General features: G+C 41.1%; 1 protein-coding gene across 3 annotated transcripts; it reads left to right on the forward strand.

The window, feature by feature from the left end:
• Nucleotides 1–5,014: 5,014 nt before the first annotated feature.
• On the forward strand, nt 5,015–15,979 carry LOC124000311 (ubiquitin-like domain-containing CTD phosphatase 1). Of its 3 annotated transcripts, XR_006832565.1 has the most exons (12): nt 6,637–6,826; nt 7,361–7,535; nt 7,798–7,889; nt 8,005–8,090; nt 8,257–8,372; nt 8,559–8,657; nt 8,745–8,782; nt 9,287–9,385; nt 9,480–9,596; nt 14,766–14,893; nt 15,051–15,302; nt 15,489–15,979. XR_006832565.1 is itself a non-coding variant. In XM_046306586.1 (11 exons), exons 2-11 carry the CDS (start codon nt 7,382–7,384, stop codon nt 15,076–15,078), a joined length of 957 nt encoding a protein of 318 aa, XP_046162542.1. In that variant the 5' UTR covers nt 5,015–5,091; nt 7,361–7,381; the 3' UTR covers nt 15,079–15,979. The 3 variants fall into 3 exon arrangements, 2 of the variants coding, with proteins under 2 accessions (XP_046162542.1, XP_046162540.1); XM_046306586.1 differs by lacking the exon at nt 6,637–6,826 and adding an exon at nt 5,015–5,091 and having other exon boundaries at nt 15,051–15,979; XM_046306584.1 differs by having other exon boundaries at nt 15,051–15,979.
• The last annotated feature ends 1,878 nt before the right edge of the window (nt 15,980–17,857 follow it).

The raw sequence follows: 17,857 nt of genomic DNA on the forward strand, positions 1-17,857 counted from the left end.
CACTTGAACCATACCATTTATAGAAAAAACCCAAATCCACCTTTTAACACGCCGTTGACTGGCTGCAAAACCCTTGAGTGAGTAGGTGTGTCCAAACTTTTTACTGGTGATGAAATGGATCAAGTGGTTTTGTGCACACCGACTGACCCCCATGGTCGACGGAGAAAATAATCCCCCTCCTTCCATTATATCGTTTTTAAAGAAGTCTCTCCCTTCTCAAATGTATTTGGGATTTGTGAAATACCCTGTAAGTGCCTTCGTGCCCAAACATTATGCCTTCTAATTGTAGTAGCTGTACTCATAATATACAGGAAAACGATCGCCTTATGGTGAGGATAACCGTGCTGCAAGCCCAGCTTCAGACGCAATCGTTAGGCAAGGGTCATTTAAGTGTTGGAAATTATGAAACTGCATCTGTGTCACCAATAAGTACAGAGCGTATTATAAATCCCATCGCACAGTACCCTCAGCTGGACCATTTTCTCATGGCTTCTGGAAGGAAATGCTGTAGGAATGCTCAACCGGTGTCGCTCATTCAGCCGACATAAACTTTCAACCGGTTGTCCCCATTAAGTAATGAGTCTGAGGCCGAGCCTTCTCAGGTTTCTCCACCCGTTACGGGGTCTGAGACGCCCGAAGCCTCCCACCATTAGCTATGACAAATTGAAAACTCTAGTCACTGGCGATTCCATTACCCGCAGTATTAGACTTAAAAAGAATCATCTAGCGATCATACACTGTTTACCAGTTTTAGCTAAAGGCTATGGCTAAAACTGTCGACTGTAGCGAGTATAGGGATATTGTTATCCACGTGGGCACCAATTATGTTAGATGAAACAGTCAGAGGTCACCAAACGAAACACAGCTTCTACTGTAAATCAGCTAGAAAGATGTGTCGGCATCGAGTAATTGTCTCTGGCCCCCTTCCCAGTTAGGGGGAGTGATGAGCTCTACAGCAGTCTCGCAACTCAATCGCTGGTTGAAAACTGTTTTCTGCCCCTCCCAAAATATAGAATTTGTAGATAATTGGCCATCCTTCTGGGACTCACCCACAAACAGGACCAAGCCTGGCCAGCTGAGGAGTGACGGACTCCATCCTAGCTGGAGGGGTGCTCTCATTTTATCTTTGAACATCGACAGGGCTCTAACTCCTTTAGCTCCACAATGAGAATAGGGTGCAGGCCAGGCAGCAGGCTGTTAGCCAGCCTGCCAGCTTAGTGGGGTCTGCCACTAGCACAGTCAGTGTAGTCAGCTCAGCTGTCTCCATTGAGACCGTGTTTGTGCCTCGATCTAGGTTGGGCAAAACTAAACATGGCAGTGTTTGCTTTAGCAATCTCACTGGAATAAAGACCTTCTCCATTCCTGTCATTATTGAAAGAAATTGTGATATCTCACATCTCAAAATAGGGCTACTTAATGTTAGATCCCTCACTTCCAGGCAGTTATAGTTACTGAACTAATCACTGATCATAATCTTGATGTGATTGGCCTGACTGAAACATGGCTTAAACCAGATGAATTTACTGTGTTAAATGAGGCCTCTCCTCCTGGTTACACTAGTGACCATATACCGTGAGCATCACATAAAGGCGGAGGTGTTGCTAACATTTACCATACCAAATTTCAATTTAATTTGCCCCCCCCCACCCTCCCCCAAAAAAAGACTGAGTTTTCTTCATGAAATCTATGCAGCCGACTCAATCACTTTTTTATAGCTACTGTTTACAGGCCTCCTAGGCCATATACAGTGTTCCTCACTGAGTTCCTCACTGAGTTCCCTGAATCCCTATCGGACCTTGTAGTCATGCCAGATAATATTCATTTTTGGTGACTTTAAAATTCACATGGAAAAGTCCACAGACCCACTCCAAAAGGCTTTCGGAGCCATCATCGACTCAGTGGGTTTTGTCCAACATGTCTCCGGACCTACTCACTGCCACAGTCATACTCTGGACCTAGTTTTGTACAATGGAATAAATGTTGTGGATCTTACTGTTTTTCCTCATAATCCTGGACTATCAGACCACCATTTTATTACGTTTGCAATCGCAAAAAATGATCTGCTCAGACCCTAACCAACGATCATCAAAAGCCGTGCTATAAATTCTCAGACAACCCAAAGATTCCTAGATGCCCTTCCAGACTTCCTCCACCTACCATAGGACTACCAGAGTACAACAATCGGTTAACCACCTAACTGCGGAACTAAATTGAACCTTGCGTAATACCCTAGATGCAGTCGCACCGCTAAAAACAAAAAACATTTGTCATAAGAAACTAGCTCTCTGGTACACAGAAAATACCCGAGCCCTGAAGCAAGCTTCCAGAAAATTGGAACCGAAATGGTGCTACACCAAACTGGAAGTCTTCCGTGCAGTATCGATCATCCTATTTTTCCAACTTAATTGGGGAGAATAAGAACAATCGAAAACGTATTTTTGATACTGTTGCAAGCTAACTAAAAAGCTGCATGCCCCAAGAGAGGATGGCTTTAACTTAAGCGGTGATAAATTCATGAACTTCTTTAACGAAAGATCATGATCATTAGAAAGCTAATTATGGACTCCTCTTTGAATCTGTGTATTTCTCCAAAGCTCAGTTGTCCTGAGTCTGCACAACCCTGCCAGGACCCAGGATAAAGGGAGACACTCACATTTTTTAATACTACAGTATATCTCTTGACACAATGATGAAAATAGTCATGGCCTCAAAACCTTCAAGCTGCATACTGGACCCTATTCCAACTAATATACTGAAAGAGCTGCTTCCTGTGCTTGGCCCTCCTGTATTGAACATAATAAAAGGCTCCCTATCCACCGGATGTGTACCGAACTCACTAAAAGTGGCAGTAATAAAGCCTCTCTTGAACAAGCCAAACCTTGACCCAGAAAATATTAAAAACTATTGGCCTATATCGAATCTCCCATTCCTCTCAAAATTTTTGAAAAAGCTGTTGCCCAGCAACTCACTACCTTCCTGAAGACAAACCATGTATACGAAGCGCTTCAGTCTGGTTTTAGACCCCGTCATAAAACTGAGACTGCACTTGTGAAGGTGGTAAATGACCTTTTAATGGCGTCAGACCAAGGCTCTGCATCTGTCCTCATGCTTTTAAACCTTAGTGCTGCTTTTGATACCATCGATCACCACAGTCTTTTGGAGAGATTGGAAACCCAAATTGGTCTACACGGACAAGTTCTGGTTTAGATCTTATCTGTCGGAAAGATATCAGTTTGTCTCTGTGGATGGTTTGTCCACAGAGGAAAACATTTCGAAGTTCCTCAAGGTTCCGTTTTAGGACTACTATTGTTTTCACTATATATTTTACGTCTTGGTGATGTCATTCGGAAACATAATGTTAACTTTCACTGCTATGCTGTACATTTTGATGAAAAATGGTGAAGCCCCAAAATTGCCTTCGCTGGAAGCCTCTGTTTCAGACATAAGGAATTGGATGGCGGCAAATTGTTTACTTTTAAACTCGGACAAAACAGAGATGTTTGTGCTCGGTCCGAAGAAACAAAGAGATCTTCTGTTGGATCTGACAATTCATCTTGATGATTGTACAGTCATCTCAAATAAAACTGTGAACGACCTCGGCGTTACTCTGGACCCTGATCTCTCTTTTGACGAACATATCAAGACTGTTTCAAGGACAGATTTTTTTCCATCTACATAATGTTACAAAAATCTGAAACTTTATGTCCAAAAATGATGTGGAAAAATGTATCAATTTAGTCTTTTGTCACTTCTAGATTAGACTATTGCAATGCTCTACTTTCCGGCTTCCCAGATAAAGCACTAAATAAAATTCAGTTAGTGCTAAACACGGCTGCTAGAATCTTGACTACAACCATAACATTTGATCATATTACTCCAGTGCTAGTCTCTCTACGCTGGTTTCCTGCTAAGGCTAGGGCTGATTTCAAGGTTTTACTGCTAACCTACAAAGCATTACATGGCATTAGCATTACAAACAGCATTAGCATTACATCCAATTTGGTCCTGCCGTACATGCTTACAATTACGCTATGGTCACAAGATGGAGGCCTCCTTATTGGCCCTAGAATTTCTAAGCAAACAGCTGGATGCAGGACTTTCTCCTATAGAGATCAGTTTTTATGGAATGGTCTGCCTATCCACGTGAGAGACGCAGACTCGGTCTTGACCTTTAAGTCTTTATTGAAGACTCATCTCTCAGGTCCTATGATTGAGTGTAGTCTGGCCCAGGGATGTCAAGGTGAACGGAAAGGCACTGGAGGACGAACCACCATTGCTGTCTCTGCCTGGCCGGTTCCCCTCTCTCCACTGGGATTTTCTGCCTCTTACCCTATTACAGGGTCTGAGTCACTGGTGCGTCACTTGAGTGAAAAATGCATTCTGATCGTATAACATTTCAAAATGCAATTGTGGGAAGAACACAGCATTGGAAGCTTTAGTCCCCTCATCCCTGTCAAAGAGGCGAAGGTCTCAGTAGGTATAATTTAAATTTCACAACTCTCAATATTCAGCTCAATAGCAACTATACAACCAAGATATTTGGTATGGCTTTGAGATATGGAGTTGAGTGAGGGAATAGGCCCATAGGTCTCATAGGTATTAGGCTACAACTGCAACAGTTGTTTTCACATTATATTTACTGTTTGATGAATACATGGCTACAAGCAGTGGGTATTATATTTAGAGTTAGTGATCTAGTTAATACAGGTCCTTGCCGTTCTGCCGCTATTGGCGAGACCAGAAAATGACGCACCCCGCGCAAAACTTACGTAGAAAAGATGTCGAAAATATATATTTTTTCCAGACGTTGAAGTTAGGTTCTGTTTAGGTTCAGTTATGTATACGCCGGGAGTCGGAAAGCAGGTGCAGAAGATGAGTTTAATCATGAGAAATACAGATAAACAAAACATGAGAAGTGTACAGGATGTGAATGAAAACAATACTACCGAGTGACTGATGGCTACTGAGGGCTAAATAAAGGGAGAGTAATACGGAAATAATGATGTCCAGGTGTGCGTGATGATGGTTCCAAGGACCGGTGGTTAGTAGAGCGGGGGAGTGGGAGTCGGCATGACAGATTCTGAATGAAAGGTGAAAATCTATTTACCATATGTTTAAAATAAGACATTTCCCAGATGTTGAAATCAGGTTTGTTTTTGGTTCAGAATGAAAGTTGAAAATAAGTCACTTATGTCATCTATGTTTGTGCAAAATCAAGGCCGGTCCAGACTGGACAAAATCTGAACTAAACATAGACGTCTATGATTGGTTCAGATTTGGTCGGGACCGGACCAAAAAAACAATATCATTGGATGTGGAAATCAAGACCGGTACGGAACTGGATCAAAAAAAGACATACATTTACATTTAAGTCATTTAGCAGACAAAAGCGTCGATCCGTGCTTACTGAGGTGTAGCCAACAGTGGTGCCTGAAATGTTAATTTATGAATGCTCATCCATGTGGTAGGCCCACCGTTTGTAAAAAAAACGGCCAATGCATTGGCTTTATTAGACTTGATTCCTGTGACTTATTAATTTGGCTATTTAAGCTCTGAATATCAGCTTGTAGCTACCCAACTTTATCAGGAGTTATCGCAAGCCTATTTGCAATGTATTTCCTTTTTCGCTATGATCAGCTTGTCAAAGAGTTTATGATACAAACTTGGAACCACTGATCATGACAATGGGGTGAAACTCCTGTTTTACCTCCCGGTGTCTGTGACGCCCGCTGTTTGGTGCACAGCGTACCCGGTGGCGAGAGTGGTGAAACAGAAGAGTCATCGTCTGTTCTTTTGAGTTTTGATGCAGTCGTTACCCGACAAAGTAATGATAGGATATATCAGTTATCCCGTACAATATTTTGTGCCGAATCCACTACGATGTTTCAGATGCCAAGTTCCTGATCACAATGCAGCAGTGTGTAGGAGGGAGATTCCAAACTGTGAGTAGTGTGCAGGAGGGCATGGGACAAAGGGATGTGTAGAATCAGTGAAAGAAGTGGTATTTGTGTCAGCTGTAGGGGTGCCCATCTTGATGGGGATCGGAAGTGTCCGGTGCCAGAGAGGCAGGTTGAGGTTGACAGGGTCAGAGTTGTACAGAAGGTGTCATGTGCTGAGGCAGTGAAGAAAGTAGAGGAATATGGATGAAGGGTGAGGGATCCTAAAATGCTTATGTGAGTAGTAGACTTTTTCCAGTACAGAGTGATAGGCCTACAAATGAAATGTGCTTCATAAAGGTCATCAACTGTACTACAGGAATGGAACATATATCACAGAAAATAGGTGTTGTGGTGGTAGCTGCAAATACATGGGATTACGAGATTATACTGCAGAAGAGGGGGTGTTGAATGATATTAGTGTCCTGTCCTCCCAGGCCGTTGGCCTTATGTAGGATCAGGTAGGGTTAAAATAGTATAATGTGTTTTGGGTTTTGAGTGTAGGGTTAGTTGGCAGCATCATTTTTTTCTTTAATTTTTATTTCAAAGTACAGTGATTTATACTCCAGTCCATTTGGTGGCGGTAATGCAACATGATACTGGATTCCACCCGCTGTTAAACCCCACCGAAGCAGAAGAATATTCCTTGCTAGTTGTCTCCATCTGTCGGTATTTTAGTAGTACAACACTCACAGGAAGGCGCAAACCAAGCGTGCTTGGTCACAAACCGGGCCGGGCATCATTGGGAGAAAGGAAGAATTGCTGATTAATCAACGCTGAATGAGTTTTCAGAAATCACCTACTTTATTAATTTATTCCCCATCGTAGCTAGTACGTGTTCCTGTACACCACATAAACGAAGGGTTTTGTGACACAGCGCAATTGTTTAGGTATGAATACGCATCGGATTGTCTTTGCTATTCTACAAATAGCCTAGCTAACAACAGTCCATGCATGGCAGGCCCTTGAATTAGCTTGCTAGCTAGCTGGAGTTGGATGAATGAGGGACACGAATGCTGTGTTGTGTTACTACTGCCTGCTTGTTAGTCATGCCAGACAGTATGTGCGTTTATTCAATAATCATTTAATCCGATTTTGTCTTGAGTGATTGATTAGTTGCGGATAATTGCAAGCTACCTAGCTAACGTCTAGCCTACTTACTGCATGGAATGGGCTGAATGTTGCAACTACAAAGGTACTGCACTGATTAATTTCTGCATGATAATCTAGTTCGCTATTTAGGTTAGGGATGGCCAAATATAGCTAGCTAACACATGGGAGCTTTATTAAACTTCATGTATCACGTATTTTCATTGCAAAGTAAAGGAAGCATTCGATTTCCATTAGATTGCTATCCTGTCATGGTGTCTAGATGTAGGTAGGTAAGCTAGCTAGCTGATGGATTTCATTCTGCTCTGGTGTAGGTGTCTGAGGTTTGCGCCAGCATGTCTGTGTCTGTGATCATTAAATGGGGTGGACAGGAGTACTCCATCAGTACACTCTCTGAAGAGGACACTGTGCTGGACCTCAAGCAGTCTATCAAGTCCCTGACTGGGGTTCTTCCAGAGAGACAGAAACTCCTAGGATTAAAAGTCAAAGGTAAGACCAAGCTGATGGACTCAAACGTCTCGTCATTCGCTGTGATAGCCGTCGATAACGGGCTGCTATTTCGCCGTAAGCACGGCAATACCTTATTCATTCTCGACTTGGAAGACACCCGTTTCGCCTAAACTCCCATCGCTAGTTGCAAGTGGAACGTGTGATTTCTTTTTGGGAAAATGTCACCATTGTGGACCTCTGCGCCTGTCTGCGTTGTCTTGACAGCTGAGTCATTGTGTGTTAATATTTCTCTCTATCCCAGGTAAACCAGCAGAGGATGACATGAAGCTGGGCTCACTGAAGCTCAAACCCAAGACCAAGATCATGATGATGGGCAGCAGAGAGGAGAGTCTGGTGGGTTCCTCTTCCATCCACTCCAGACAGAAGTATACCAGAAGCAATGTCGTCATATATTTAGCATGTCAAAGACCTCGTAACACTCAATCACTTTGTGTTTTGTTTTGCGAAGGAAGACGTTTTAGCACCTCCCCCAGAGAATGATGACGTTGTCAATGACTTTGACATTGAAGAAGAGGTGATTGAAGTAGAGAACAGGTATAGTAGGACATGGCAGAGACAACTCATTTATACTGTAGCTCCAGTAATACAAGTAATTGATTTGGCTCAAACGTTGCTTGACACTATGGTAAGTTTTCTAAGACGTCTCATAGTCGGTTCAATGTCTTGTTTTAACTGTATGCCATGCACTTTGCTCCTTTAGAGAGGAGAACTTGGCCAAGATAGCCCGCCGTGTCAAAGACTACAAAGTGGAGGAGATGAACCCACCCAGGGAAGGAAAGAGGCTGCTAGTACTAGATGTGGACTACACCTTGTTTGGTGTGTAGGAAGACTATCAAAACTGTCCTGGGAAATTCCTTTTTTTTCCTGGTTAAATGCATAATTACACAATTTCAAAATGTTGTTTATTTTGTTTAACAATTCTGATTATTATTGAAAGATGTTGCTCTTTTCCTGCTGTTCTTCAAACTTTTGACTGTTTTCCTCTGATTTGTTTCATTCCAGATCACAAGTCATGTGCAGAGACAGGTCAAGAACTCATGAGGCCTTTTCTCCATGAGTTCTTGACCTCTGCGTTCGAAGACTATGACATTGTAATTTGGTGTAAGTACCAAACTCCTTGTTTTTTGATTTTGGAAAAGTCAATGGAAAGTTCAAGTTAACTCGCCCTAATTAGTTTTCTTGTTCTAGCTGCCACGAGTATGAAGTGGATTGATGCTAAAATGAAAGTATGTATTCCCTTCTGAAATTTAGATTTGTAAGTCGCTCTGGATAAGAGCGTCTGCTAAATGACTTAAATGTAAATGTTAAATGTAGATTTTTGTATCTTTCTCAGTGAAAGGGAATTTTCCAAAATGTTCAACTTCATGTTCAGCTCCAGCATCACCCCAACATCACCATATGTGAAAATGGCACGTTTCTATGAGGAAGATAAATGTTAACATATTTTTTACTACAAAACATAGAAACGTGTAATTTTCACATGGTGCTGAAGATGATGAAAATGAAGCAGAACATTTTTGAAAATTCCCTTTAGCTTGTTGACACTTTTCTTGGCCAGAAGAGGGCAATGTTTCTCAAATAGTTTTCACAGCATGTTTTCACAGCAAGACTATACAAATTGAGGATCAGTGATTTAATAGCCTGTGTTGACCTGTAGTGTAGAGCATCAGATCAGATGGTGCCTTCCTGTTGTGTATGTGACTGTCTCACTGTACCCTCTGGTTTCTCAGGAGCTAGGAGTGACAGACAACCCTAACTACAAGATCACCTTCATGCTGGACAGTGCAGCCATGATCACCGTGCACACACCTAAGAGGGGTGTAGTGGAGGTGAGTTGCAACCTCATAAATCCCACTGATTCATGTCCCATTCGCCTGATGTAACTGTGTCTCCAGTTAGTCTGTCATGTTGGGTGTGTTTCAGGTGAAGCCTCTCGGGGTGATATGGGGAAAGTACAGTGAGTTCTACAGCAAGAGGAACACCATCATGTTCGACGACATTGGCAGAAATTTCCTCATGAACCCACAGAACGGACTGAAGGTAAGTTGTGGTAAAACGTCCATTAATTTAATAGACCGGGTGTTTATTTTCTTCAACCGCGGTTGTTGGAGACGGACACGTATTGGAGACTGGCATTTATTACCATTCGAAGTATGGAAGGTCCAGCCCACTGCATTATGATTTCCTTTTCTTAGCTCTACATGTTTCTAAGAACCAGCTATTGTCATCAATCAGTTCTATAGCCAGTTTAAAATGAGTGTATCCGCTGCCTTCATTTAGCTGTGGCGGTGCGCCATGGGAAAATCATTGCTCACTACTTTGAACACCGTTCTAAAGGTTATTTAGCTGTATGCCAGCAGCATACCACCCTGCAATACTACTGCTGGCTTGCTTCTGAAGCTAAGCAGGGTTGGTCCTGGTCAGTCCCTGGATGGGAAACCAGATGCTGCTGGAAGTGGTGTTGGTAGGAGGCACTCTTTCTGGTCTAAAACATATCGCAATGCCCCAGGGCAGTGATTGGGAACACTGCCCTGTGTAGGGTGCCGTCTTTCGGATGGGACGTTAAACGGGTGTCCTGATTCTCTGAGGTCATTAAAGATTCCATGGCACTTATTGTAAGAGTAGGGGTGTTAATCCCGGTGTCCTGGCTAAATTCCCAATCTGGCCCTCAAACCAATCACGATCACCTAATAATCCCCAGTTTCCAATTGGCTCATTCATCCTCCTCCTCTCCCCTGTAACTATTCCCCAGGTCGTTGCTGTAATAATGATAATAATATGCCATTTAGCAGACGCTTTTATCCAAAGCGACTTACAGTCATGTGTGCATACATTCTACGTATGGGTGGTCCCGGGGATCGAACCCACTACCCTGGCGTTACAAGCGCCATGCTCTACCAACTGAGCTACAGTAAATGAGAACGTGCTCTGTCAACTTACCTGGTAAAATAACAAATAAATAAATGTGCCACTGTAGCAGCCAAACATGCCTGCGCACAAAACACAGGGCGCACCTGTTCTCAAGACAACGCCAGTCACTGGTACGGAATACATGTTAGGAACTTCATCATTCCTCCTCAGACCTCACCTAGTCAAGTCTCAGTACTGCACTAGTCAAGTCCCCCCCCTCCGAAAGGTCAGACAAATCTGTTAACTTCTAGTATTTCTACATATTTTGCCATGGGGCATAGAGGGAAGTTTTATAGCTAAGCTCATGGTATTCTATATTTTTTCCCCCCATGAGGCTGAGAGAAAACGTTGCAGTTTTAAAGCAAATCTACAATAATTCTAAACATTTAACATTTTGGCATGGCTCATGTGTTTAATATGCTATCTGAAAGTCACCAGAGCTGACCGTTTCAGTCGTTCTACAATAAAATTACCCCTGGATCCCCCGAGCGGGAGGGTGAAAGGGGGTTCTGCACCCCTCTGTTACAAAAATGTAAAAAATACTGAATAATAGGGCTGGGACCTCATGATACAATATTATCACAATACTTAGGTGCCGATAGAATTAGAGGTCGACCGATTAATCGGAATGGCCGATTAATTAGGGCCGATTTCAAGTTTTCATAACAATCGGAAATCTGTATTTTTGGACACTGATTTGACAATTAAAAAAAACAACATTTTATTTAACTAGGCAAGTCAGTTAAGAACACATTCTTATTTTCAATGATGGCCTAGGAACGGTGGGTTAACTGCCTTGTTCAGGGGCAGAATGACAGATTTTTACCTTGTCGGCTCAGGGATTCAATCTTGCAACCTTACAGTTAACTAGTCCAACGCTCTAACCACTTGATTACATTGCACTCCATGAGGAGACTGCCTGTTACGCAAATGTCTTAAAATCAATACACAAGTAGATATTTTTAAACCTCATTGCGAACTGTGAAGACCATTTCTTCCTAACAAAGACAGCCAACTTCACCAAACGGGGGATGATTTAACAAAAGCTCATTTGCAAAAATCACAATCGTTGCACAACTGTCCCTAACCATAAACACCAATGTCTTTCTTAAAATCAATACACAGAAATATATATTTTTAAACCTGCATATTTAGCGAAAAGAAATCCAGGTTAGCAGGCAATATTAACCAGGTATAATTGTGTCACTTCTCTTGCGTTCATTGCAGGCTGAGTCAGTGTATACGCAACAGTTTGGGCCAGAATTAACGCAACAATTTGCCAGAATTGTACGTAATTATGACATAACATTGAAGGTTATGCAATGTAACAGGAATATTTAGACTTATGGTAGCCACCTGTTAGATAAAATACGGAACTGTTCCGTATTTCACTGAAAGAATAAACGTCTTGTTTTCGAGATGATAGTTTCCAGATTCGACCATATTAATGACCAAAGGCTCGTATTTCTGTGTGCTATTATGTTATAATTAAGTCTATGATTTGATAGAGCATTCTGACTTCGTGGTGGTAGGCACCAGCAGGCTCGTAAGCATTCATTCAAACAGCACTTTCTTGCGTTTGACAGCAGCTCTTCGCCATGCTTCAAGCATTGCTCTGTTTATGACTTCAAGCCTATCAACTCCCGAGATTGGGCTGGTGTAACCGATGTGAAATGGCAAGCTAGTTAGCGGGGTGCACGCTAATAGCATTTCAAACATCACTCGTTCTGAGACTTGGAGTAGTTGTTCCCCTTGCTCTGCATGAGTAACGCTGCTTCGAGTGTGGCTGTTGTTGATGTGTTCCTGGTTCGAGCCCAGAAAGGGGCGAGGAGAGGGATGGAAGCTATACTGTTACACTGGCAATACTAAAGTGCCTATAAGAACATCCAATAGTCAAAGGTTAATGAAATACAAATGGTATAGAGAGAAATAGTCCTATAATTCCTATAATAACTACAACCTAAAACTTCTTACATGGGAATATTGAAGACTCCTGTTAAAAGGAACCACCAGCTTTCATATGTTCTCATGTTCTGAGCAAGGAACTTAAACGTTAGCTTTCTTACATGGCACATATTGCACTTTTACTTTCTTCTCCGACACTTTGTTTTTGCATTATTTAAACCATATTGAACATGTTTCATTATTTATTTGAGGTTAAATTGATTTTATTGATGTATTATATTAAGTGTTCATTCAGTATTGTTGTAATTGTCATTATTACAAATACATTTTTAAGAAAATCGTCCGATTAATCGGTATCGGCTTTTTTGGTCCTCCTATTATCGGTATCGGCATTGGAAAAAAATAATCGGTCGACCGCTAGATAGAACATGTGTTGGGATTCTTATGATTCTACAGTGCCTTCGTAAAGAATTCAGACCCCTTGACTTTTTCCACTTTTTGTTATGTTACAGCCTTATAAAATGGATTGAATAAAACAAAAAAAATCTATACACAATACCCCATAATGAGAAACCAATAAACGGCTTTTAGAAATTTGTGCAAATGTATTAATAATAATACAGTTATATACCATATTTACATAAGTATTCAGCCCCTTTATTATGAGATTCGAAATTGAGTGCATCCTGTTTCCATTGATCATCCTTGATGTTTCTACAACTTGATTGGAGTCCACCTGTGGTCAATTCAATTGATTGGACAGGATTTGGAAAGGCACACACTTGTCTACGGTCACACAAGTTGACAGTGCATGTCAGAGTAAAAACCAAGCCATGAGGTCGAAGAAATTGTCCATAGAGCTCAGAGACAGACAGCATTGTGTCGAGGCACAGATCTGGGGAAGGGTACCAAAACATGTCTGCAGCTTTGAAGGTCCCCAAGTACACAGTGGTCTCCATCATTCTTAAATGGAAAAAGTTTGGAACTATCAAGACTCTTCCTAAAGTTGGCTGCCCAGCCAAACGGATCAGTTAGGGAGAGAAGGGCCTTGGTCAGTGACATAACCAAGAACCCGATGGTCACTCTGACAGAGCTCTAGAGTTCCTCTGTAGAGATGGGAGAACCTTCCAGAAAGACAACCATCTCTGCAGCACTCCACAAATCAGGCCTTTATGGTAGAATTGCCAGACGGAAGCCACTCCTCAGTAAAAGGCACATGGCAGCTCGCTTGGAGTTTGCCAAAAGGCAGCGAAAAACAAGATTCTCTTGTCTGATGAAACCAAGATTGAACTCTTTGGCCTGAATGCCAAGCACCATCCCTACAGTGAAGCATGGTGGTGGTGGCATCATGCTGTGGGGATGTTTTTCAGCGGCAGAGATTGGGAGACGAATCGAAGCTAAATGGAATGCTGAATGGAGAAAAGTACAGAGACCCTTGATGAAAACCTCCAGAGCGTTCAGTACCTCAGACTGGAGCAAAGGTTCACCTTCCAACAGGACAACGACCCCAAACACACAGCCAAGACGATGCAGTCTCTGAATGTCCTTGACTACCCCAGCCAGAACGCAGACTTGAACCGAACGGACATCTCTGGAGAGACCTGAAAATAGCTGTGCAGCAATGCTCCCCATCCAACCTGACAGCTTAAGAGGATCTGCAGAGAAGAATTGGAGAAACTCCCCAAATACACGTGTGCCAGAATCGATGCTGTAATCGCTGCTAAAGGTGCTTCAACAAAGTATTGAGTAAAGTGTCTGAATACTTATGTAAATGTAATATTTCAATTTATAAATTAGCAAACATTTCTGGTGCAGGAACAGTCAACTAGTGCAAAAATAATTTTGCAATATTGTCAAAACGATATATCCCGATATTTCTCATCGATTTTGTAAAATAAAAAAAATCTATTACATCACAACTGAATAACACTGTTTTGGCTTTAGAGTGCATTGTAAATGTTACGAAAGGAGTGAACTAATCAGTTCTCCTCGCTGTTTACATAAACAGAATTGCGTTTTGACATGCAGAGCTCAATCATTCGGCACATGGTAGAGATGCAAGCATTTCCCTACACCCGAAATAACATCTGCTAAACGTGCATGCGACCAATGAAATTGGATTTGATGCTTGGACTGTTCCGGTAGAATTTCAAACAAAATGGCATTGCAAGCGTAATTACACTTTCATTGGACCCAACGCTTATTAGAGACTGGCGTTTTATTTGCTAAAATGTGATGGCCGGCCCATTTCTAAGAGACCAGCGTTTGTTTGAGACTCAGTATTACGGTAAGTTACCCAACCGAAGCCTACTTGAGGCTTTTGAGTTGACAGTTATTATGGCGTTAATTCTTATAGAAGCCATTTTCAATGTTTTTTTTCTTCCCCCCCTTTAGATTCGTCCATTCATGAAAGCGCACTTAAACCGTGAGAAAGACAAAGAGCTCTTCAAACTGTCTCAGTATCTTAAAGAGATTGCCAAACTGGAGGACTTCTCTTTTCTCAACCACAAGCATTGGGAGAGGTAATGTCACTGAAATATTGTTCTGTAACTAATTCAGTTTCCTGTTTTGTTTTTTGTTTTTTTGCTGCCGCAATACTGACTCTTTAAAATGTTATCTGAGTGAGTCGTTGGTAGATGAAGATAGCTTTGTGACCATTGTCGTGGTGTATGTCTGCAGGTATCTGTCAAAGAAACAGAGCCAGTGAGCGCATTGTTGTGGATATGTGAAGGGATGGTCATTCCTCAACCAGGAACAGTGCTGGACACTGAAGCCCTCACCAAACTACTACTGCCTGTTTCTGAACTGGGAGCGGTTTCCCATTGTATGGCTTGTTCTTTGATTTCTGTTCTTCCCCATCATCTCTGAAATCCTTTGTTTACCTTCAGTATAACAGTTCTGTCACCTATCCATAAACCCGGGAGACACACGGTAAGTACTGTACACATACCGGTACACAGTTTACATTCAATGGTTTTTGTTAGGTTTCATCCAATCGCTCTTTCAGAGTAGTGACTCCTATCATCTGTAGCTATATGAACATGTTCTATACTGATACCGTTGCATATTCTCTTTCTCTACCCCCGGCTCTCTCCCTTATGGCACCATACCAAGTAGAGATGGTGAAGCTAGCACAGGAACTGACTTTTACTGAGTGCACCTGACACTGAGGTAGAGTTGATCAGACTTAACTAACCAGTGAGGTGGATTAGGCCTCTATTTGGATGATGTCCATATGCTGCTGCTTGTCACAGAGGTCATTTCAGAAGGAGAGGGAAGATGTTGTCCAACAGGCAGTTTAGTTTATGTCATTGTGTACTGACATCAGCTATGCCTGCCTGGAAATAACATCTACAGTGCCTTCAGAAAGTCTTCACACCCTCCTCCACATTTTGTTGTTACAGTCTTGAGTTTAAAATGGATTTACGTAAAGATTTTGTCACTGGCCGACACACATTACCTGATGTCTGAATCTAAATCTTATTTAAATTTATATTTAAAAAAAATAAAAATGAAAATCTGAAATGTCTTGAATTAGTAAGTATTCAACCCCTTTTATGGCAAGCCTAAAGTTCAGGAGTAAAAATGTTCTTAACAAGTTGCATGGACTGTGTTTAACATTATTTTTGAATGACTACCTCATCGCTGTAGCCCACACATACAATTATCTGTAAGGTCCCTCAGTCGAGCAGTGAATTTCAAACACAGATTCAACCACAAAGACCAGGGAGGTTTTCCAATGCCTCACAAAGATTGGTAGATGGGTAAAAAAAAAAGCAGACATTGAATTTCCCTTTGAGCATGGCGAAGTTATTAATTTCACTTTGGATGGTGTATCAATACACCCAGGCACGAAGATACAGGTGTCTTTTATAACTTAGTTGCCAGAGAGGAAGGAAACCACTCAGGGATTTCACCATGAGGCCAAAGATGACTTTAAAACAGTTTGAGTTTAATGGCTGTGATAGAACTGAGGATGGATCAACATTGTAGTTATCTACAATACTAACCTGAATGACAGAGTCAAAAGAAAGAAGCCTGTACAGAATAAAAATATTCAAAAACATGCATCCTGTTTTGCAGTAAGGCATTGCAAAAATAAAACTGCACAAAATGTGGCAAAGAAATTAACTCTGTCCTGCATATAAAGTGTTATATTTGGGGCAAATCCAAGCATGGTGGTGGCTTCATCATGTTATGGGTATGCTTGTCATCAGCAATGATTATGGAGTTTTTTTAAAGATAAAATAAACTGAATAGAGCTAAGCACAGGCAAAATCCTAGAGGAAACCCTGACTGTCTGCTTTTCAACTGACATATGGAGACAAATTAGGACAATTACATCAAACACAAGGCCAAATATACACTGGAGTTGCTTACCAAGATGACATTGCATGTTCCCGAGTGGCCTAGTTACAGTTTTGACTTTAAATCTGCTTCAAAATCTATGGCAAGACTTGAAAATGACTGTCAACAACCAACTTGGCAGAGATTGAAGAATTTTAAAAAGAACGATCCAGGTGTGGATGTATTGACTCAACGGGTTGAATACTTATGTAATCACTATATATATATATATATATATAATATATATATAAAATTGATGTAGAATAAAAAATAAAATATATATTTATTTTTCTTCAAATGTTACAATTTGTCTCCCACTTGACATTACAGAGTATCTTGTGTCGATCATTGACAAAATAAATTACAATGAAATACAGTTTTCATCCCATTTTGTAACAACAAAATGTGGAAGTCTAAGGGTGTGAATACTTTCTGAAGGCACTGTATCTTTGCGTGTGGCTAAACAGTATTTTTTAAATTATTATTATTCATTTGACCGAATTTTGATTTGAGCTGAACACTTTTGTCATATTCTCAGGCAAATGTTAAGGCCACTGAAGTTAATGAACCAAACTATACTTGCTGTAGAATGACTGAAAATAAGTTGGAAAAAGGCACCTATGATGTTTTTGAAGGCGGGTGGGAAAGTTTGAAAGGCATTGTGTTAGACTCAGCACAAGCACTAGACACTAAACTTCTCAGACTAAACTTCTCAGATTTTGTATGAGGTTTATTTGGAAATAGAATTGTATTGTTTTCAGTTGGATAGTTTGAAGAATGGATATGGTTCTGAACATGGAATCAAACCCATTTGTATCTGTTACTAGTATTCTCTTTAAGAGGCAATTGAACAGTCTTTGACAGTATTTAGGTTAATTCAATATTTGCCAACATTTTGCTTTATTGGCTCTAACACTAGAGCATCAATGCTCTCACGTCATCCCGCAAAGTTATGCAATAATCTAAAGATCAACTGCTATCAGAGGATATGAACAAGTCAGGGTTTACTCTGTTATTTTCTGTTTTGGATTGTCAAATATTTATTTTACAGACTAACTTCTTGTTTTCTTGTAAAGGACATGTTTTGCCGCCTTCATGTCAGGTGGCAAAGGTCAATTTAAATAAGCATTTCAGTTGTT

This window comes from Oncorhynchus gorbuscha, linkage group LG16 (assembly GCF_021184085.1).
Source record: "Oncorhynchus gorbuscha isolate QuinsamMale2020 ecotype Even-year linkage group LG16, OgorEven_v1.0, whole genome shotgun sequence".
NCBI classification, from domain to species: Eukaryota; Metazoa; Chordata; class Actinopteri; order Salmoniformes; family Salmonidae; genus Oncorhynchus; species Oncorhynchus gorbuscha.